General features: G+C 44.4%; 1 protein-coding gene across 1 annotated transcript in view; it reads left to right on the forward strand.

The window, feature by feature from the left end:
• The window catches only part of LOC120987787 (chromaffin granule amine transporter-like), a 520,630-nt gene extending 506,646 nt beyond the window's left edge, over positions 1–13,984 (forward strand). The window contains exons 14-15 of the mRNA XM_040415909.1: positions 11,512–11,645; positions 13,835–13,984. Coding sequence (XP_040271843.1) covers positions 11,512–11,645; positions 13,835–13,984 — 284 coding nt within the window. The remainder of the gene's footprint in view (positions 1–11,511; positions 11,646–13,834) is intronic.
• The last annotated feature ends 10,192 nt before the right edge of the window (positions 13,985–24,176 follow it).

A 24,176-nucleotide genomic window follows, 5' to 3' on the forward strand; every position in this document is an offset into this window, starting at 1 on the left:
ATATATATATATATATATATATATATACATATATATACACATATAAAGTACAGACAAAAAGTTTGGACACACCTTCTCATTCAAAGAGTTTTCTTTATTTTCATGACTATAAAGGCATCAAAACTATGAATTAACACATGTGGAATTATATACATAACAAACAAGTGTGAAACAACTGAAAATATGTCATATTCTAGGTTCTTCAAAATAGCCACCTTTTGCTTTGATTACTGCTTTGCACTCTTGGCATTCTCTTGATGAGCTTCAAGGGGTAGTCCCCTGAAATGGTCTTCCAACAGTCTTGAAGAAGTTCCCAGAGATGCTTAGCACTTGTTGGCCCTTTTGCCTTCACTCTGCGGTCCAGCCTACCCCAAACCATCTCGATTGGGTTCAGGTCCGGTGACTGTGGAGGCCAGGTCATCTGGCGCAGCACCCCATCACTTTCCTTCATGGTCAAATAGTCCTTACTTTCAAAGTTTTCCCAATTTTTCCGCTGACTGACTGACCTTCATTTCTTAAAGTATACAGGGAGTGCAGAATTATTAGGCAAGTTGTATTTTTGAGGATTAATTTTATTATTGAACAACAACCATGTTCTCAATGAACCCAAAAAACTCATTAATATCAAAGCTGAATATTTTTGGAAGTAGTTTTTAGTTTGTTTTTAGTTTTAGCTATTTTAGGGGGATATCTGTGTGTGCAGGTGACTATTACTGTGCATAATTATTAGGAAACTTAACAAAAAACAAATATATACCCATTTCAATTATTTATTTTTACCAGTGAAACCAATATAACATCTCAACATTCACAAATATTCATTTCTGACATTCAAAAACAAAAACAAATCAGTGACCAATATAGCCACCTTTCTTTGCAAGGACACTCAAAAGCCTGCCATCCATGGATTCTGTCAGTGTTTTCATCTGTTCACCATCAACATTGTGTGCAGCAGCAACCACAGCCTCCCAGACACTGTTCAGAGAGGTGTACTGTTTTCCCTCCTTGTAAATCTCACATTTGATGATGGACCACAGGTTCTCAATGGGGTTCAGATCAGGTGAACAAGGAGGCCATGTCATTAGATTTTCTTCTTTTATACCCTTTCTTGCCAGCCACGCTGTGGAGTACTTGGACGCGTGTGATGGAGCATTGTCCTGCATGAAAATCATGTTTTTCTTGAAGGATGCAGACTTCTTCCTGTACCACTGCTTGAAGAAGGTGTCTTCCAGAAACTGGCATCAGGACTGGGAGTTGAGCTTGACTCCATCCTCAACCCGAAAAGGCCCCACAAGCTCATCTTTGATGATACCAGCCCAAACCAGTACTCCACCTCCACCTTGCTGGCGTCTGAGTCGGACTGGAGCTCTCTTCCCTTTACCAATCCAGCCACGGGCCCATCCATCTGGCCCATCAAGACTCACTCTCATTTCATCAGTCCATAAAACCTTAGAAAAATCAGTCTTGAGATATTTCTTGGCCCAGTCTTGACGTTTCAGCTTGTGTGTCTTGTTCAGTGGTGGTCGTCTTTCAGCCTTTCTTACCTTGGCCATATCTCTGAGTATTGCACACCTTGTGCTTTTGGGCACTCCAGTGATGTTGCAGCTCTGAAATATGGCCAAACTGGTGGCAAGTGGCATCTTGGCAGCTGCACGCTTGACTTTTCTCAGTTCATGGGCAGTTATTTTGCGCCTTGGTTTTTCCACACGCTTCTTGCGACCCTGTTGACTATTTTGAATGAAACGCTTGATTGTTCGATGATCACGCTTCAGAAGCTTTGCAATTTTTAGAGTGCTGCATCCCTCTGCAAGATATCTCACTATTTTTGACTTTTCTGAGCCTGTCAAGTCCTTCTTTTGACCCATTTTGCCAAAGGAAAGGAAGTTGCCTAATAATTATGCACACCTAATATAGGGTGTTGATGTCATTAGACCACACCCCTTCTCATTACAGAGATGCACATCACCTAATATGCTTAATTGGTAGTAGGCTTTCGAGCCTATACAGCTTGGAGTAAGACAACATGCATAAAGAGGATGATGTGGTCAAAATACTCATTTGCCTAATAATTCTGCACGCAGTGTGGATGGCCACTCGTTTTTCTTTACTTAGCTGCTTTTTTCTTGCCATAATACAAATTCTAACAGTCTATTCAGTAGGACTATCAGCTGTGTATCCACCTGACTTCTCCTCAACGCCACTGATGGTCCCAACCCCATTTATAAGGCAAGAAATCCCACTTATTAAACCTGACAGGGCACACCTGTGAAGTGAAAACCATTTCAGGGGACTACCTCTTGAAGCTCATCAAGACAATGCCAAGAGTGTGCAAAGCAGTAATAAAAGCAAAAGGTGGCTACTTTGAAGAACCTAGAATATGACATATTTTCAGTTGTTTCACACTTGTTTGTTATGTACAGTATATAATTCCACATGTAGCTTAAGGCTGACATGTCAGCCTGCATTTGTGGGAGGGGCGTAGGCGCTCTTAAAAGGAGGCACGCCCTCTCCTCATGTGCGGGCGTTTTCGGTGCGGTGCCTTTTCCCGCCTGACGTCACGCCCCGTCCTGCTGTGCTGCTGTGCAGGTAAGTTTACCGGGGGTTCCCCTCCAACGCTCCCCGCTCAGCTGCCTGGGTAAGTTCACGCTCCTCCCGCACCCCTCTCCGGCATGTCCACCCATCCCCCCCCGGTCCGGTCCGCTCGCTACCCACCTCGCATCCCGGGTGGTACGGCCGGCACGTCCTCGCTCAGGCGCCGCCCTGAGCAGATCTCGCGGGACGCCGGGCAGCGCTTCCGTTGCCTTGACGACGGAGCTTGCGTCCCGGCCGGCCTCTGCTGTCGGGCTCTCTTCCTGGCGCCGGCCGCCGCAGCAGCTCACACCCCCCTTGTCTGGCTGGTCCTGGCGCTCTCCCCACGGGCGGGTCCGTCCAGACCCAGGGGTGCCGTTTCTTCCCACGCAGCTACTGGCCGGCGGCCGGCTGCTGTTTGCTATCAATAAAGTTTGAAGAAAAAAAAAAAAAATATATATATTCACTTGAAAGCATTGGTCTACACACTGGTTCGTCATAATAAGCCCCACCACAGGCCCTCACCAGCACATACATAGCATAGCTGCTTGCCAGGGTCATGGCACACCGCTAGCTCCCACGTGCCCTCCCCTGTCTTGTCAAGCAGCAGACCAGTTAACCCTCCACACCCCACGGCAGCGGTTCCGCCACCTCACACGTCAGCTCCCACACACACAGTCTCATTAGATCACAGGGACCCCTCACGCCACTGGTTATTGTTGCAGACTCTGGTTACTCTGCCGTGCTTGCCATCCATCGTCTGCCAAGGTTTTCAAACAAATTCCGCCCGTGTCGACCACCGCCTGTTCCACTCTGCTACATCTGCGGACGTTGTTCGGTAAATACTTATTTTCAGTCACCGTTCTGTCACCAGTCACACGGCGGGTTTGCTTCCATGTCATCCCACCATGTTCATTGCCGGGTTTTCTTCATGTTTCACGCATGTTTTTTCATGCTCCAACATGTCTGTGGCCTGTTCCGTGTCAGGCTTACGCATCATTCTCACCATTTGTTGCCCATGTCGCCACGGGCTTACAGTTTTCCCAGACTATACCTGTTGCCAGTCACGCTTCAGGCTTACGTATTATTTGCCGTCAGTGCCTGTTTCAGGGTCACGTTTTCCAATATATCATGTCTGTTGCCTGTCACGTTTCTGGCTTACGTTTCTCATCTATCATGTCTGCTGCCTGTTACGTTTCAGGCTTACGTTTTTCTTTTCTGTTGCCAGTTACGTTTCTGGCTTACGTTTCTAATCTATCATGTCTGCTGCCTGTTACGTTTCAGGCTTACGTTTTTCTTTTCTGTTGCCAGTTACGTTCTGGCTTACGTTCCCAATGTATCATGTTGCCTGTTACGCTTCAGGCTTACGTTTTTCTTTTATTTTTGTCGCCTGTTACGTTTCAGGCTTACGTATCCACCGTACCACGTCCGTGGCCTGTCACGTGTGTCAGGCTTACGTTTCTCTTATGTATTTATTCCCCGTTACGCTTCAGGTTTACGTTTTTTCATCCATTTCCGGTTACAGGCCAGGTTCATGCTGTTAATCACTATTCTTTGTCGCTATCATTTTTATTCCAGATTCGATCAATATTATTTTCTACAGTACGACCCCAGTTTTGTGTTCTTTTTCCCAAAAAAAATAAATAAAAAAAATTAAAAAATTATTGTTGCAGACCCTGGGTACTCTGCCGTTAATCTTCAACCAGGGATCCATGCATCCTTACAGAGGTCATAAAATTCCCCACTCGGGGTTCAAACAGGTAGGTGCTGGTTTTTTAGTCCTTCTCACTCCAGTCACACCTAAAGTTTTTATTCTCTCCACACAGTCAAGCAGCAGCATCGAAGTCTTTAAAAAAAAAAAAAAAAAAAAAATGGTTCCCCATGTCACGGTTGGGACGCATTGGCGCGTTCCGGTCTGCGTAGTCTCCCCCTCACGTTTACCAATTATTTTGCAGTACCCGGGTGCTGCTCCACTCTGGCTGCGCTCGTCAGCCAGGTTGCGCTCATTTGTCCCGTTTGCCGACCATCGCGTTCCACTCTCTACATCCACGGACATTTCCGGCGACTGCTTCATTTTCTACCACACATTCGCGGTCTTCCAGCCTTCGCTGCTATGCAACTTACTATTCCTTTGTCACCCGCGTCAGGGTCACGTCGTAGTCACCAGGTTGTCTCCAGTCACGTCCCAGCTCACTTCTTGTTCATGTCACCATGTTTTGTTTCTCTGTCATACCTGTCCACGACAGGCTGTTGCTGTCACGTGTCAGGCCTATGTATCAGTTGGCGGTCACGGCCAGGCTCACGCCTCTTGCCTCCCACGGCCTGTTCTGTTCAGGCGTCCGTTCCTTTCTCAATCATTGGCCTGTCACGTTTCAGACTCACGCTTTATTACCATTGCCACTTCTGGCGCTTCAGGCTCACGTGCACATCTCACCATGTCGGGTGCCTGCCACGGTTCAAGCTCACGTTTTTTTGTTCAGTGTATCATCTGTTGCCTGTCACGTTTCAAACGCACGTTTCAATCTGTCATCTTTTTGCCATGTTTTATCTGTTGCCTGTCACGTTTCAGGCTCACGTTTTCAATTCATCATCTGTTTCTGTTACGCTTCAGGCTTACGTGTTATTTTCATTATCTGTTGCCTGTTACGTTCAGGTTTACGTTTTAATTCATCTCAGGTTGCCTGTCACGCTTCAGGCTTACGTGTTAGTTTCGTTATCTGTTGCCTGTTACGTTTCAGGCTCACGTTTCTAATTTATCTTAGGTTGCCTATTACGCTTCAGGCTCACGTGTTATTTTCATTATCTGTTGCCTGTTACGTTTCAGGCTTACGTTTTCAATTTGTCATAAGTTTGGCTGTTACGCTTCAGGCTTACGTTTCAATCAATCATCTGCTGCCTGTTGCGCTTCAGGCTCACGTGTTTTTTATTTTTCAGGTGTTACCTGTCACGCTTCAGGCTTACGTTCATGTCACGCCGTGTCTGCCACCGGCTGCGCATCGATGTACGTTTCCAGTTTTCGTTGCCTCTTTCGTTTAGGGTCCACGTTCGTCACTTCTCATGCCATGGTTATCGCGCTCAGGCGTACATAAGGGTCCGGATCACTCAAAGTCTTACGTGGTATCATTTATTTTCTGTTACCTGTCACTCCAGGTTCACACTGTTAATTTACTGTTTCTGTCGCCTGTCATGTTTTAGACTCGATTCGGTAGTCCTTTCTCCGGTACGATTTCAGGTTTGATGTTTGTTTTCTCTTCAGTTTTCTTTTTCCTGTCTGGGGCCAAGTACGGTTAGCCTTCTCACGTCATTTCACGCTTAGTCCATGGTCCCGCCGTTCAGAGCACTAGACACTCGCTAGTCCTCCTTTAACCACCATTCACGTCTCGGGTGTCGCTTGCAAGGTACGGGGCTTCCTGGTCAAATGTTATTTTCTATTTGTCACTTCGCAGCTGCAGTATGTCGCATTTCCAACATCGAAGAAGGCCTATCTGTACCGGCAACACCCGCATCCAAGCGGCCCTAAGGAGTTGGTCAATTCCAAAGTTGGTTACGGAGCTTAACCGGTGAGGGTTCCAATACCCTGCTTCCGCCGTAAAGCAGAGCTGTATAGGCTACTGATGGTTGAACCAGCAGCCCCGGACTTGGAGCAAGTCTCCATGTCCACCCTTCAGGTGTCCCTGGCGCAGCTACATGCCGGGATGAACTCCGTCGCCTCCTTGGTTTCGGACGTCCAGTCCAGCCTCTTGGCCACCAAGTCCTACGGGGGGCTGCCACCTGCCCAGTCCACTCTAGCCTTGCCAATAACCTCCACCCTAGGGCCCGTTCCCCCAGGTAGGGTTCCGTACGCTACCAAGACTGCTCCCTCGCTTTTCATTCCCTGCCGCAGCCAAACTGCTTGTCATTACAACGAATGTAGGGCCCCTTCATGCATGTTTCAGGGCTCACCCCCAGCTGATGTGTCCTCAAGATCCAGGCCATCCTGTTCCACAACTATCCTTTAACACCATCAACGATATTTGGCCGAAGTCCAACATTTCTCCATGTTGGAAGACCCCGAAAGTAGGTCGGTTTTTCTGTCTCAACGGTTAGGGGGTGTTCAGGAGAGTAGTCATGCGGTCGTCCCGAGCAGGCAGGCTGTGTCAGGGGATTATTTAGAAGCTTTCCACCTCCCTAGATGGTCTTCCTTTTGGGCTCCTTCCAGCACTGTCATAAAAGCTGCCATGTACTTTAGTTCCGCGGGTTCTTAGGACACAGCGAATTCACCCACAGTTCAGTCAGGTCCAAGGGTTTAACCGGGGGTCAGCTGGTATGGCCCGACGACCATTTCTCCTCACAGCTCCTCACTTCCAACCTCACAGGTGGGATCACCAGTGGAGGTGAAGTTCTTCCAGTCCACCAACGCATGGTGCCCGGTCCAGGTGCTCAGGAGATGGCTGGCAGCTCTGGGGGACTCCGCCCCTGACCGCCCATTGCTCCCGTTCCAGGTCTCGGCCCGCACGGCCTCGCAGTTTCATCTCCCACGTTCGCACTCTGGCGGCGGGCTTGGGTTTCAACCCCAAGACCATTTCAGGACACTCCTTCCGTATTGGAGCTGCATCCGCGGCTTCAAGCACAACGTCCCCGGCCACGTCATCCGCAAATGGGTCGCTGGCGCTCCTCAGGCTTCCCACGTTACATACCTACCCTCAAGCCAAGATATCCCAGGCATTCCACAGTTTGGTTTTGTAACTTGGTCAGTGGCAAAGGTTTTCTCTCCCTACTCATATGTATTTTTGCCCCCTTTTAGGCTTACCCGCGGCATGGCTAAGGGCACCTCTCCAGCCATATCAGTTTAGGCAGGTTGGTTTCCTCTCTCAGGTCTCGGCACGTTCGGGGCACTAGCTCTCTGCCGTAGCCATGACCACAAGTAGCTTAAGGCTGACATGTCAGCCTGCATTTGTGGGAGGGGCGTAGGCGCTCTTAAAAGGAGGCACGCCCTCTCCTCATGTGCGGGCGTTTTCGGTGCCCCACCCTCCCTCCCCTTTTCTTTCCATACTCCTCAGGGTATGTCCCCTTTTAGGCTTACCCGCGGCATGGCTAAGGGCACCTCTCCAGCCATATCAGTTTAGGCAGGTTGGTTTCCTCTCTCAGGTCTCGGCACGTTTGGGGCACTAGCTCTCTGCCGTAGCCATGACCACAAGTGTTAATTCATAGTTTTGATGCCTTCAGTGTGAATCTACAATTTTCATAGTCATGAAAATAAAGAAAACTCTTTGAATGAGAAGGTGTGTCCAAACTTTTGGTCTGTACTGTGTATGTATATATATATATATATATATATATATATATCATTTATATAATCGGACTGTTATCTGGTCTGTTTATTAGTGTATAGGACGTAGTCTCCAGTGTATATATACCATTTATATAATAGGAATGTTCTCCAGTCTGTTTATCAGTGTATGGGATACAGCATCCAGTGTATATACACTGAACAAAAATATAAACGCAACACTTTCGGTTTTGCTCCCATTTTGCATGAGCTGAACTCAAAGATCTGAAACATTTTCTACATACACAAAAGACCCATTACTCTCAAATATTGTTCAAAAATCTGTCTAAATCTGTGTTAGTGAGCACTTCTCCTTTGCCGAGATAATTCATTCCACCTCACAAGTGTGGCATATCAAGGTGCTGATTAGAAAGCATGAATATTGCACAGGTGTGCCTTAGACTGCCCACAATAAAAGGCCACTGTGAAATGTGCACAGTTTTGCCTTACTGGGGGGGGGGGGGTCAAAAAAACAGTCAGTATCTGGTGTGGCCACCATTTGCCTCAAGCAGTGCAACACATTTCCGTCACAGAGTATTGATCAGGTTGTTGATTGTGGCCTGTGGAATGTTGGTCCACTCCTCTTCAATAACTGTGCGAAGTAGCAGAATATTGGCAGGAACTGGAACACGCTGTCGTATACGCCAATCCAGAAAATGCCAAAAATGCTCTATGGGTGACATGTCCGGTGAGTATGCTGGCCATACAAAAACTGGGATGTTTTCAGCTTCCAGGAATTGTGTACAGATCCTTGCAATATGGGGCCGTGCATTATCATGCTGCAACATGAGGTGATGGTCGTGGATGAATGGCACAACAATGGGCCTCAGGATCTCATCACGGTATCTCTGTGCATTCAAAATGCCATTAATAAAATGCACCTGTGTTCGTTGTCCATAACATACGCCTGCCCATACCATAACCCCACTGCCACCACAACCGATCCACAACGTGGACGTCAGCAAACATCTCACCCACACAACGCCACACACGCTGTCTGCTATCTTCCCTGAACAGTGAAAACTCATCCGTGAACAGAACGCCTCTCCAACAGACGCCATTGAATGTGAGCATTTGCACACTCAAATCGGTTACGACGGCAAACTGCAGTCAGGTCCAGACCCCGATGAGGACGACGAGCATGCAGATAAGCTTCCCTGAGACTGTTTCTGACAATTTGTGCAGAAATTCTTTGGTTATGCAAACCGATTGTTGCTGCAGCTGTCCGGGTGGCTGGTGTCAGACGATCATGGAGGTGAACATGCTGGATGTGGAGATCCTGGGCTGGTGTGGTTACACGTGGTCTGCGGTTGTGAGGCCGGTTGGATGTACTGCCAAATTCTCTGAAACGCCTTTGGAGACGGCTTATGGTAGAGAAATGAACATTTATTGCACAGGCAACAGTTCTGGTAGATATTCCTGCAGTCAGCATGCCAATTGCACGCTCCCTCAAACATTGCGACATCTGTGGCGTTGTGCTGTGTGATCAAACTGCACATTTCAGAGTGGCCTTTTACTGTGGGCAGTCTAAGGCACACCTGTGCAATATTCATGCTGTCTAATCAGCACCTTGATATGCCACACCTGTGAGGTGGAATGGATTATCTTGGCAAAGGAGAAGTGCTCACTAACAGATTTAGACTGATTTGTGAACAATATTTGAGAGTAATGGGTCTTTTGTGTATGTAGAAAATGTTTCAGATTTTTGAGTTCAGCTCATGCAAAATGGGAGCAAAACCGAAAGTTTCACGCTCATATTTTCGTTCAGTGTATATGTCATTTATATAATAGGACTGTTCTCTGGTCTGTATATCAGTGTACAGGACGCAGTCTCCAGTGTATACAGTATATATCATTTATATAATAGGACTGTTCTCAGGTCTGTATATCAGTGTATAGGATGCAGTCTCCATTGTATATATATCATTTATATAATGGGATGTTCTCAGGTCTGTATATCAGTGTATAGGACGCAATCTCTAGTGTATATACAGTCCTGATCAAAAGTTTAAGACCACTTGAAAAATGGCAAAAAATCATATTTAGCATGGCTGGATCTTAACAAGGTTCCAAGTAGAGCTTCAACATGCAACAAGAAGAAATGGGAGTGAGACAAAACATTTTTTTGAGCATTCAATTTAATGAAAACAACGAATAAACTGAAACAGGCTGTTTTTCAGCTGATCAAAAGTTTAGGACCACACCTCCAAAAAAAAACTATACCCCCCCAAAACAGAAATCCAACTTCCAAACATGAACTCAGTAATGAGTAGCTCTGCCGTTATTGTTTATCACTTCAAAAATTTGTTTCGGCATGCTTGATGCAAGCGTTTCCATGAGGTGAGTGGGAACATTTCTCCAAGTGGTGAAGACGGCCGCACAAAGGCCATCTACTGTCTGGAACTGTTGTCCATTTTTGTAAACTTCCCTTGCCATCCATCCCCAAAGGTTCTCAATTGGATTTAGATCAGGGGAACACGCAGGATGGGCCAAAAGAGTGATGTTATTCTCCTGGAAGAAGTCCCTTGTCCTGCGGGCATTGTGTACTGTAGTGTTGTCCTGTTGAAAAACCCAGTCGTTACCACACAGACAAGGGCCCTCACTCATGAGGAATGCTATCTGCAACATCTGGACATAGCCAGCGGCCGTTTGACGCCCCTGCAATTCCTGAAGCTACATTGTTCCACTGAAGGAAAAAGCACCCCAGACCATTATGGCGCCCCCTCCACTGTGGCGCGTAGAAAATATCTCAGGTGGGATCTGCTTGTCATGCCAGTAACGTTGGAAACCATCAGGACCATCAAGGGTACATTTTTTCTCTTCAGAGAATAAAACTTTCTTCCACCTTTGAATGTCCCATGTTTGGTGCTCTCTTGCAAAGTCCAAACGAGCAGTTCTGTGGCGTTCAAGGAGACGATGTCTTTGAAGACGATTTTTGTTTTTGAAGCCCTTCAGTCTCAGATGCCGTCTGATAGTTATGGGGCTGCAGTCAGCACCAGTAAGGGCCTTAATTTGGGTCGAGGATCGTCCAGTGTCTTGACGGACAGCCAATTGAATCCTCCGGCTCAGTGCTTACGAATTTTTTTTGGGTCTTCCACTTGACTTTTTTGTTCCATAACCCTCAGGATCATTTAAGAAATTCCAAATTACTGTCTTACTGCGTCCCACCTCAGCAGCGATGGCGCGCTGTGAGAGACCCTGCTTATGCAACAACCCGACCACGTTCAAAAAGGGAGAGGTTTTTTGCCTTTGCCATCACAATGTGTGACTACCTGACAGAAAATGACAATGAATCCACATCTTTGCACAGATTTGGCCTTTTAAAGGCATGTGGTCCTAAACTTTTGATCAGCTGAAAAACAGCCTGTTTCAGTTTAATCGTTATTTTCAATTAATTGAATGCTCAAAAAATGCTTTGTCTCACTCTCATTTCTTCTTGTTGCATGTTGAAGCTCTACTTGGAACCTTGTTAAGATCCAACAATGTAAAATAGGATTTTTTGCCATTTTTCAAGTGGTCTTAAACTTTTGATCAGGACTGTATATAGAATTTATATAATAGGACTGGTCTACAGTCTGTACATCAGTATATGTTGTGCTCATATGCTCTACAGTAAATGTAATCTCTAATTTCAGGACCTCTGTGTGGTGGTGCTATTGCAGAAACCATTGGATTCCCCTGGTTAGTCAGGATCTGTGGGATACTGGGCATTATTGTTGCTCCTCTCTGTCTCTTGCTTAGAAACCCTACATCGAAAGAAGAGAAAATGGTCAGCAATTTTCATTTTTTTGATAAAGCATACAAGCAAATATTGTATGTAAATGTAAACAGAAGGTGTTTTCTGGGTCACCTTTTGTCTCTGCTTCCTTGACCCTATCAGTCCATAGGAAATATCTGCTTAGCCAATCACTGACACAACCATGACCCATACAGTACCTCCCAGCTTTTGAATAGAAGGAAGAGGGACATTATGTGTAGAGATGTCCCGAACTATTAGCCAGCGAACATAGCTTGTTCGCATTCGCCGCGGCGGGCGAACATATGCGATGTTTGGTCCGCCCCCTATACATCATCATTGAGCAAACTTTGAGCCTGTACCTCAGTCAGCAGACACATTCCAGCCAATCAGCATACCCTCCCTCCCAGACCCTCCCACCTCCTATCAAAAAGCAAGGACAGCATCCATCTTAGATTCATTCTGAAGCTGCAGTGTCACAAATTTGACTAAGTTGTAATCGCAATGCGATTAATACAGGTTATATTAATCGCATTGCGAAATCAACTTACCACACTCTGCGTCAACTACGTAATTTTGGATCCCCCTCCGGCATGCCACAGTCCAGGTGTTAGTCCCCTTGAAACAACTTTTCCATCACTATTGCGGCCAGAAATAGTCCCTGTGGGTTTTAAAATTCGCCTGTCTATTGAATTCTATGGGTGTTCGCCCGGTTCGCGAACATTCGCGGAAGTTCGCCGTTCGCGAACGGAAAATTTTATGTTCGTGACATCTCTAATTATGTGCAGCGTGCATTAGGTCACCCCTCTAACTCCGCCCAAAACATAAACACCTAATCCCACCCAGTCCCCTAAATGCCCACACATTATTCCTCCTTTAAGCCACCACACAGTAGTTATGCCAGCATTGTGCCCCCTTCACAGTAGTTATGCTCCGATATGTGCCCCCCTTACCGTAGTTATGCCTGCATTGTGCCCCCTCACAGTATTTATGGCCGGGCATGTGGCACTCACAGTAGTGATGCCCAGATATGTGCCCCCTCACAGTAGCGATGCCCAGATATGTGCCCCCTCACAGTAGTGATGCCCAGATATGTGCTCCCTCACAGTAGTGATGCCCAGATATGTGCCCCCTCACAGTAGTTATGGCCAGATATGTGCCCCCTCACAGTAGCAATGCCCAAATATGTGCCCCCTCACAGTAGTTATGGCTAAATAGGTGCCCCCTCACAGTAGCGATGCTCTGATATGTGCCCCCTCACAGTAATATGCCGTTATGTGTCCCTTGACAGTAATATGCCCATTAAAGTGTCCCCTTCACAGGCAGTAATATGCCCAGCTGTGCCCCTTCACAGGCAGTAATATGCCCAGCTGTGCCCCTTCACAGGCAGTAATATGCCCAGCTGTGCCCCTTCACAGGCAGTAATATGCCCACCTGTGCCCCTTCACAGGCAGTAATAAGCCCAGCTGTGCCCCTTAACAGGCAGTAATATGCCCAGCTGTGACCCCTTCACTCTCAGTAATATGCCCAGCTGTGCCCCTTAACAGGCAGTAATATGCCCAGCTGTGACCCCTTCACTCTCAGTAATATGCCCAGCTGTGCCCCTTCACAGGCAGTAAAAAAAATTAAAAATTAAAAATCCACATACTTACCTTGTTCCTTTCAAGGAACTCACAGCCTGCCCTGTCCCCTGCCACACAAGTCCCGGAAGAGCAGAGTGGAGGATGGGAGTGATACTGGCTGAATTAATTATTCACAGTGGCAGGAGTGAGCACATGTAGTTTCCTCTCACTTTTTCCACACAACTAACTAAGCTATGGCTAGATCTAGGTCCAGCACATAACTTTCTACAGGGGCAGAGTCAGGATTATTAACTCCGACCAATCCATACATAACTATTCATGCGCAACACAATACATTAAAAACATTACATAACATTAGCAACAAAAAATTATTTGCACATACCCTTTACTGGGGCACTACACATGCATGTGTTTTCAATTTGGAGAGGAGAGTAAGTCGCTGCCAGAGCCTCTGCTACTTATGAAGACAATGAGTGGGTCATATTATCTGTCAGGGACAGTCAGTATACCCATGTACATATAAGATAGTTGGTCATTCTCAGAAAAAATGTATTAACACAAGAAATGGGGGCCACCTAAACTGGCCGCTATAGTGGATCTCATTGTCTTTGTGTAACATTACTTATCTTTTATTTACAGGTCATCATAAGCTCCAAATGTCCTATGGAAAACAAGGCCTACATGTCCCAGTGCAACACCCCAGATCTACCAATTTTTGACCACAGTAGTGATGAAGACATCAGCACCCCCAATAACAGAACTAACAGAACTATGAAGATCCCTCGATGACATGTCATATAAATGAGCCTTTACACCGTCACTGGGCCTCGATTTCTAAGTTCCTTAGGCCTCTTTCAGACGGGCGTCCAGGATTTGCTTCGGATGCGTCCCAGGTGCATTGCGGGAAACCCGCGCCAGTGCGCACAGAATTTCAGTCAATTTTGACTGCGATTGAGATGCGCGAGTGAAATGCGTTTTGCACGCGCGTGATAAAAAATTGAATGTGGTACACAGATGGGTTCGGTGTTGTGTAGATGTTATTATTTTACCTTATAACATGTTTATAAGGGAAAATAATAGCATTCTTAATACAGAATGCATACTAAAATGTTGCTTGAGGGGTTAAAAAAAAAATATTATTAACTCACCTCATCCACTTGATCGCGCAGCCGGCATCGTCTTCTTTCTTCTTCTTTGAGGACCTGCAAAAGGACCTTTGATGATGAAATTGCGCTCACCATGTGGTGAGCATGGTGACGTCAGCACAGGTCCTGCTAAATGAATGCAACACAATCGCAGTAAAAAAAAACCTGAACAACGCAACGCAATCAGAGTCAAAACTTGAGTTTCCCGCAATGCACCTGGGACGCATCCGGAGTAAAATCAGGGACGCCCGTCTGAAAGAGGCCTAAGGAACTTAGAACTTTAATCAATTATCTCCTAGCAACCAAGCGCGAAGATCGCATTGCATCCGCACTTGCTTGCGGATGCTATGCGATTTTCATGCAGCCCCATTTATTTCTATGGGGCCTGCGTTGCATGAAAAACGTAGATTATAGAACATGCTGCGATTTTCACGCAACGCACAAGTGATGCGTGAAAATCATCGCTCATCTGCACAGCCCCATTGAAGTGAACGGGTCCGGATTCAGTGCGGGTGCAATGCGTTCACCTCACGCATTGCACCCGCGTGGAATTCTCATCCGTGTGAAAGGGGCCTTAGTCTGCATTAGCCGAGGAGCACTTTAACCCAGACTTTTAAAAAAAGGGGTTATTCAGGTTTAGAAAAATATGTATGCTTTCTTCCAAAGACAGTGCCACACAGATGGCCATGGTTCATATCTGGTACTGCAGCTTATTTCCATTGAAGTGAAACTGTTGTAATACCATGCGCGCTTTTTAGAAGAAATTAGCCATGTTTCTCCTGGACAACCTCTTTAGGGTCGCACAGTGCTTAGTGTAGCACATCTGAAGAAGAATAACATGTATAGAATTGAAGGTTTTACAGAGGTACGGTAGGGCCAATAGTACAGAGGTGTCTTGGAGTTTGGACAGGACCAGAATATATCATAATTCAACACCATCTATAATATTAAGAGGATAATACTTTTTTTTTCTTTACTTATTAAAATCACTTAATTTGTGTCTTTTTTGGTTTTTGGTGAAATGACTGAGATTTTTTTTTTTTTTGCATAAATGTTGAGATATTATATAGTGACCTCTTACTGGCCATCTTGTGATTCTTAAGGTCAATATCCCCTTGCCCATAATACCAGTGCATTTTCGCATCTGTATGAAAGGTAACTCACAAACTCCTCCGGCTCAACTGAAGCAAAGTTAGATATGGAAGGTTTTGGTGACCCTTGAAAGTCTGATTATTGCAGCAGAAAAATTATGCTAAAATGCACTTGTAATATGCCTCATAATGTTTGTAAAATGAAAAAGCAGACTCCCAAGTGATTTCTATGAATTCAGTTTTTAGCACCCTCATAACTTTGGGTTGTTGTCAAGAAAAAGGTCCTAAAGTAAGCTGATGACCATGGAGAAAGTGACTCAATTGTACAATGAAATAGTCACCCCTTAGTCTAAAGATCTTGTGACTGTGGCTGGTACTACTGAACTGGACTTAGATCAGAATATACAGTATAGTGTTACGTAAGTTTGGCCCAGAGGAACTCACCAGATGTCCAGGTGTTGTAGCCTAAGGGCTCATACACATGAACGTGTGCTGGCCGGGCCCGTGCTGTGGACTGCAAGTTGCGGTCCGCAATGCACGGGCACTGACCGTGGGGCCGCCACATGCAGATTGCGGACTCATTCACTTGAATGTGGTCAGTGATCCGCATCCGACTGTCCGCAACGCCAAAAAAGTGGTGCATGCACTACTTTTTTGGGGTGCCGAGGCACGGACAGAAAACCCACGGAAGCACTCTGTAGTGCTTCCGTGGGCTTCCGATCCGTCCCTCTGTTCCGCACTGGCCGCATCTCCTGGATTGCGAACCCATTCAGGTGGATAGGTCCACATCCGTGATGCGGGGTGCACACGGCCAGTGCCCGTGTATTACGGGTCGCAATACGGCCATGGCCGTGTGCATGAGCCCTTAGGCAGAGGTACACCTAAACCTTCTGCTGCCTGAGGTGAAAAGTGAAATGGCTCCCCCCTTACACCCAGTATATAGGACAAGAGAAGAAGTACACTGCAGTGTCCATATACAATGGTACTTAAATTTCCTATATTTTTGCATAAATTTTGACAAAACACTACATAACTCACACAACTCGTAGAAGTAGATAAAGATGGCAAAATAATAAAATAAAAAAGAGTCAAAAAAGTTATGCTTGGTCGTTTATTTATTGGATAAAATGATCCAATATCCCATCTGTGAGTAGCAAAAGTATGTTACCCTTTGCTTTAATAATCTGGTGTGACGCCCATGTGCATGTTTCAAAATGTTTCTGCTTTTCTGGTAATTGTTGATTACTCCTCTAAATCAACTTGTACGGATTTTAGCCCATTTCTCTGTAACAAACATGTTCACCTCTGTTTTGTTAGTGGGCTTCCTCCTATGATTAGATTAAATTAAGGTCAGGACTTGGCCAATCCAAAACTTTAACTTTATTCTTCTTTAACCATTATTTGGTAGAATGACTTGTGTGCTTTGGATTATTGTCTTGCTGTATGAACCACGTTCTCTTAAGATTCAGCTCACTGAAAGATGTCCTGACATTTTCCTCTGTGTTTCACAGATGGGATGAGGTTTTATTCTGGAATGCAGTGTTTTCCTTTCTCCGGACATAACACTTCTTATTTAAACCAAAAAGTTATATTTTGTTCTTATATGTCCACAAAACCATGTCCCAGTACCCTTTTACAGCAGTATCGCACCTCTTGGATCCCCACAGTGCTCTAGAGGAACCCAAGCTTGGCTGTGTCAGTTCAGTCTATCCTTTCTGCTGTGAATCCTGGAAAAATCTTCTGGCACTTGTGGTTAAAAACTCCACATTTTTATTTCAAGCACATAAAAACATCATCCAGTACTAAAAAAAACATTAAAAAGCTACGCGTTTCAGATGAAACACATCATCCTTATGGCTTAAGTGTGAATACCTAAGTCATGTGGTGTCTCCTTCCACAAGGGGTGGTGTTGACGTGCTAAAGGGAATAAATTCATGGAGGTGATCTCCCTAATGACAACAAGACAAATGGAAAACTTATGTTTCTTACACACACACATACATATATATATATATATCTATATATATATATATAGATATATATATATAGATATATAGTATCCAAAGAATGAGGCAGCACTCCAGGTAAAATGAAAAAAGTGGATCCTTTATTCCCCTCTGTGCAACGTTTCAACCGTCTCAATGCGGTATTTCTCAAGCATACACTGCGTGCAGAATTATTAGGCAAATGAGTATTTTGACCACATCATCCTCTTTATGCATGTTGTCTTACTCCAAGCTGTATAGGCTCGAAAGCCTACTACCAATTAAGCATATTAGGTGATGTGCATCTCTGTAATGAGAAGGGGTGTGGTCTAATGACATCAACACCCTATATTAGGTGTGCATAATTATTAGGCAACTTCCTTTCCTTTGGCAAAATGGGTCAAAAGAAGGACTTGACAGGCTCAGAAAAGTCAAAAACAGTGAGATATCTTGCAGAGGGATGTACAGTCATGTGAAAAAATTAGGACACCCTTTGAAAGCATGTGGTTTTTTGTAACATTTTTAATAAATGGTTATTTCATCTCCGTTTCAACAATACAGAGAGATTAAAGTAATCCAACTAAACAAAGAAAACTGAAGAAAAGTCTTTTCAAGATCTTCTGTAAATGTCATTCTACAAAAATGCCTATTCTAACTGAGGAAAAAGATAGGACACCCTCACATGTATTCCCTCTTAAATTGGCTCAGATCTCACACCAGGTGCACATAATTAGTAGATCGTTACTCTGCATGTTGAATGAGGCTTGCCCTATTTAAACCTCAGACATTTAGTTTGGTGTGCTCCTGACTGTTGAAGTGAGAGTGAGCACCATGGTGAGAGCAAAAGAGCTGTCAGAGGACTTCAGAAAAAAGATTGTAGCAGCCTATGAGTCTGGGAAGGGATTTAAAAAGATCTCAAAAGATTTTGAAATCAGCCATTCCACTGTCCGGAAGATAGTCTACAAGTGGAGGGCTTTCAAAACAACTGCCAACATGCCCAGGACTGGTCGCCCCAGCAAGTTCACCCCAAGAGCAGACCGCAAGATGCTAAAAGAGGTCTCCAAAAACCCTAAAGTGTCATCTCGAGAACTACAGCAGGCTCTGGCTACTGTTGATGTAGAAGTACATGCCTCTACAATCAGAAAGAGACTGTACAAGTTTAACTTGCATGGGAGGTGTGCAAGGAGGAAACCTTTGCTTTCCAAGAGAAACATCGAGGCCAGACTGACATTTGCCAGAGATAAAGTTGACAAAGACCAGGACTATAATGTTCTTTGGACAGATGAGTCCAAAATTGAATTATTTGGACACAACAGCAGAGGACATGTTTGGCGTAAACCAAACACAGCATTCCAAGAAAAGAACCTCATACCAACTGTGAAGCATGGAGGTGGAAGTGTCATGGTTTGGGGCTGCTTTGCTGCAGCAGGACCTGGTCAGCTCACCATCATAGAATCCACGATGAATTCTACTGTGTATCAGAAGGTGCTTGAAGAACATGTGAGACCATCAGTTAGAAAATTAAAGCTGAAGCGGAACTGGACCATGCAACATGACAATGACCCAAAACATACTAGTAAATCAACCAAAGATTGGCTGAAAAAGAAGAAATGGAGAGTCCTGGAATGGCCAAGTCAAAGTCCAGATTTGAATCCCATTGAGATGCTGTGGGGTGACTTGAAAAGGGCTGTACGTGCAAGAAACCCCTCAAACATCTCACAGCTGAAAAAGTTCTGCATTGAGGAGTGGGGTAAAATTTCCTCAGACCGATGTCGAAGACTGGTAGATGGCTACAAGAACCGTCTCACTGCAGTTATTTCAGCCAAAGGAGGTAACACTCGCTATTAGGGGCAAGGGTGTCCTATCTTTTTCCTCAGTTAGAATAGGCATTTTTGTAGAATGACATTTACAGAAGATCTTGAAAAGACTTTTCTTCAGTTTTCTTTGTTTAGTTGGATTACTTTAATCTCTCTGTATTGTTGAAACGGAGATGAAATAACCATTTATTAAAAATGTTACAAAAAAACACATGCTTTCAAAGGGTGTCCTAATTTTTTCACATGACTGTAGCACTCTTAAAATTGCAAAGCTTCTGAAGCGTGATCATCGAACAATCAAGCGTTTCATTCAAAATAGTCAACAGGGTCGCAAGAAGCGTGTGGAAAAACCAAGGCGCAAAATAACTGCCCATGAACTGAGAAAAGTCAAGCGTGCAGCAGCCAAGATGCCACTTGCCACCAGTTTGGCCATATTTCAGAGCTGCAACATCACTGGAGTGCCCAAAAGCACAAGGTGTGCAATACTCAGAGACATGGCCAAGGTAAGAAAGGCTGAAAGACGACCACCACTGAACAAGACACACAAGCTGAAACGTCAAGACTGGGCCAAGAAATATCTCAAGACTGATTTTTCTAAGGTTTTATGGACTGATGAAATGAGAGTGAGTCTTGATGGGCCAGATGGATGGGCCCGTGGCTGGATTGGTAAAGGGCAGAGAGCTCCAGTCCGACTCAGACGCCAGCAAGGTGGAGGTGGAGTACTGGTTTGGGCTGGTATCATCAAAGATGAGCTTGTGGGGCCTTTTCGGGTTGAGGATGGAGTCAAGCTCAACTCCCAGTCCTACTGCCAGTTTCTGGAAGACACCTTCTTCAAGCAGTGGTACAGGAAGAAGTCTGCATCCTTCAAGAAAAACATGATTTTCATGCAGGACAATGCTCCATCACACGCGTCCAAGTACTCCACAGCGTGGCTGGCAAGAAAGGGTATAAAAGAAGAAAATCTAATGACATGGCCTCCTTGTTCACCTGATCTGAACCCCATTGAGAACCTGTGGTCCATCATCAAATGTGAGATTTACAAGGAGGGAAAACAGTACACCTCTCTGAACAGTGTCTGGGAGGCTGTGGTTGCTGCTGCACGCAATGTTGATGGTGAACAGATCAAAACACTGACAGAATCCATGGATGGCAGGCTTTTGAGTGTCCTTGCAAAGAAAGGTGGCTATATTGGTCACTGATTTGTTTTTGTTTTGTTTTTGAATGTCAGAAATGTATATTTGTGAATGTTGAGATGTTATATTGGTTTCACTGGTAAAAATAAATAATTGAAATGGGTATATATTTGTTTTTTGTTAAGTTGCCTAATAATTATGCACAGTAATAGTCACCTGCACACACAGATATCCCCCTAAAATAGCTATAACTAAAAACAAACTAAAAACTACCTCCAAAAATATTCAGCTTTGATATTAATGAGTTTTTTGGGTTCATTGAGAACATGGTTGTTGTTCAATAATAAAATTAATCCTCCAAAATACAACTTGCCTAATAATTCTGCACTCCCTGTATATATATATATATATATATATATATATATATATATATATTATGTGGTATCTCCTTCTACAGGGGTGAGCATGCTCAGGTGAAAAAATTATGGAGGTGATTTTCCCTAATTGGCACATGACAACAAGGTAAGGGGAAACTTTATAATTTCAATACATGACTGGTTGCTAGGAGTAAAAATTACATGTGTAGAGTCAACTTAAAAGATTGTGAGATTTTAATAGAAATACATGTGGTCTGTAGGCAGGTTCATACCCTCTGGGTAATTGTCTGACTGTGCATGGTGTGGATTGTAAAAATATATGCTACAAACTAAAGTAATCCAATCCACAAGCAATGAACAAATATTTGGTATAAAAACCATTTATTCATTGTTCATCAACTCATGTCATATATTGCATACAGTGTCAAGTATGTTCCATTCAATATGTGGGATGTACAGTCAGACAACTATGTAAACACATAGGAGAACATCTCTGGGACATTTTGAATCCAGGCAATAGAAAAACATCAGATGCTTCTCAGCCTTTCATCCAAGTCCATGCGGGTAACACAGAATCATTCAAAGTGATGGGGATAGAAAAAGTGGCAAAACCAGATCGGAATATGGATGGGGAGGTCAAGGTCAGAAATAGAGAATGCTACTGGATCTGAAGGCTCAACACAAGATCTCCAGAGGGCATGAACCTGCGTACAAACCTCATGTATTTCTTTTGCAATCTCTGAATCTTTAAGTTGACTCTATATATATAATTGCTCGTAGCAACCAGCCATGTATTGAAATGAGAAAGTTTCCACTAAATTGTTGTCATGTGCCAAGTAGGGAGATCACCTCCATAAAGGCACTCTAAATGCAACCCTCCCACCACTAAAAAGGGTATATGGTTCAATCTCCCTTTTCTCATCGTCCTCCTCCATCATATCAACATGTTTATTAGGCTGCTCTCGCTCCTAATGTTTTAGAGGGTCAGCTCAGCAGCGGGCCCTTACCCATAATGTTTTTGAGGGTCACCAGCAGGCCCTCACCCATAATGTTTTTGAGGATCACCAGAAGGCCCTCAACCATAAAGTTTTAGATGGTCAGCTCAGCAGCAGACCCTCACCCCTAACTTTTTATGATGGTCAGCTCGGCAGCAGGCCCTCGCCCACAACATTTTTTAGATGGTCAGCTCGGCAGCAGGCCCTCACCCACAAAATGTTTCAGATGGTCAGCTCGGCAGCAGGCCCTCGCCCATAATGTTTTAGATGGTCAGCTCGGCAGCAGGCCCCCGCCCACAATTGTTTTTAGATGGTCAGCTTAGCAGCAGGCCCTTGCCCACAACATTTTTTAGATGGTTAGCTCATCAGCAGGCCCTTGCCCACAATTTTTTTTAGATGGTCAGCTTGGCAGCAGGCCCTTATCCCTAATGTTTTAGATGGTCAGATCAGCAGCAGGCCCTCGCCCCTAATGTTTTAGAGGGTCACCAGCAGGCCAGCAATCATAATGTTTCAAGGGTGTGTAGGATGCCCTCCTTTATGTCTAATAAAGGGTGTATTGGAGTGCCAGTTCCTTGTAACTTTTGGAAGCCCTTTCCCTTAGTGCATAGGCTTTATAAGTCTAGGAGTCCCACTACCTGAACAATTGTACCACAATGTGAATGAGACCCTCCTTTTTGTGATATACAGGTTGTATCAGAGTGCCTCTTCCTTGTAATTTTTGGCAGCCCTTGCATTTTATATACAAGTAAATATACAGGAAAGAATGTTTCCTAAGAATTTTTCCTCTAAAATCGATTTTATCTTTGGTTTTGTGCGTATTATTGTCAGTCTGTAAAAGTGGCGTACTACTCGGACAACATCGTTTCCAGCAGCGACCTGGGAGTCCAAGATGCATCCAGACATCCTCCCCATGCTGTTCCCGAACCATTTCAGTGGTGTTTCCATCAATTTCTGTCCTTTTACTATGAACCAGACACCCTCCCCTCTTCAGAGCAGGGGGTGCCTGGTTTAATGCTCGCGTTCTCCCACTGACTTCCATTGTGCTCGGTTGCTCGGTAGAGCACCCGAGCATCCCAAGGTGTTCTACTGGAGCACCCGAGCACTTTGGTGCTCGACCAACACTAGTAGCTAGCAGAAGGACCCGGCTTCGCACGCGTATATTTTATCTATTTAACCACCTCAGCCCCCCTAGCTTAAACACCCTTAATGACAAGGCCACTTTTTACAGTTCTGACCTACACTACTTTAACCGTTTATTGCTCGGTCATGCAACTTACCACCCAAATGAATTTTACCTCCTTTTCTTCTCACTAATAGAGCTTTCATTTGGTGGTATTTCATTGCTGCTGACATTTTTACTTTTTTTGTTATTAATCGAAATTTAAAGATTTTTTGCAAAAAAATGAAAATTTTCACTTTCAGTTGTAAAATTTTGCAAAAAAAACGACATCCATATATACATTTTTCTCTAAATTTATTGTTCTACATGTCTTTGATCAAAAAAAATTTTGGGTAAAAAAAAAATGGTTTGGGTAAAAGTTATAGCGTTTACAAACTATGGTACAAAAATGTGAATTTCCGCTTTTTGAAGCATCTCTGACTTTCTCAGCACCTGTCATGTTTCCTGAGGTTCTACAATGGCCAGACAGTACAAACACCCCACAAATGACCCCATTTCGGAAAGTAGACACCCGAAGGTATTCGCTGATGGGCATAGTGAGTTCATCGAACTTTTTATTTTTTGTCACAAGTTAGCGGAAAATGATGATTTTTTTTTTTTTTTTCTTACAAAGTCTCATATTCCACTAACTTGTGACAAAAAATTAAAACTTCCATGAACTCACTATGCCCATCACGAAATACCTTGGGGTGTCTTCTTTCCAAAATGGGGTCACTTGTGGGGTAGTTATACTGCCCTGGCATTTTAGGGGCCCAAATGCGTGCGAAGTAGTTTGAAATCAAAATCTGTAAAAAATGGCCAGTGAAATCCGAAAGGTGCTCTTTGGAATGTGGGCCCCTTTGCCCACCTAGGCTGCAAAAAAGTGTCATACATGTGGTATTGCCGTACTCAGGAGAAGTTGGGCAATGTGTTTTGGGGTGTCATTTTACATATACCCATGCTGGGTGAGAGAAATATCTTGGCAAAAGACAACTTTTCCCATTTTTTTTATACAAAGTTGGCATTTGACCAAGATATTTATCTCACCCAGCATGGGTATATGTAAAATGACACCCCAAAACACATTGCCCAACTTCTCCTGAGTACGGCGATACCACATGTGTGACACTTTTTTGCAGCCTAAGTGGGCAAAGGGGCCCACATTCCAAAGAGCACCTTTAGGATTTCACCAGCCATTTTTTACAGATTCTGATTTCAAACTACTTACCACACATTAGGGCCCCTAGAATGCCAGGGCAGTATAACTACCCCACAAGTG

The sequence above is a fragment of the Bufo bufo genome, chromosome 1, assembly GCF_905171765.1.
Source record: "Bufo bufo chromosome 1, aBufBuf1.1, whole genome shotgun sequence".
Taxonomy (NCBI): Eukaryota; Metazoa; Chordata; class Amphibia; order Anura; family Bufonidae; genus Bufo; species Bufo bufo.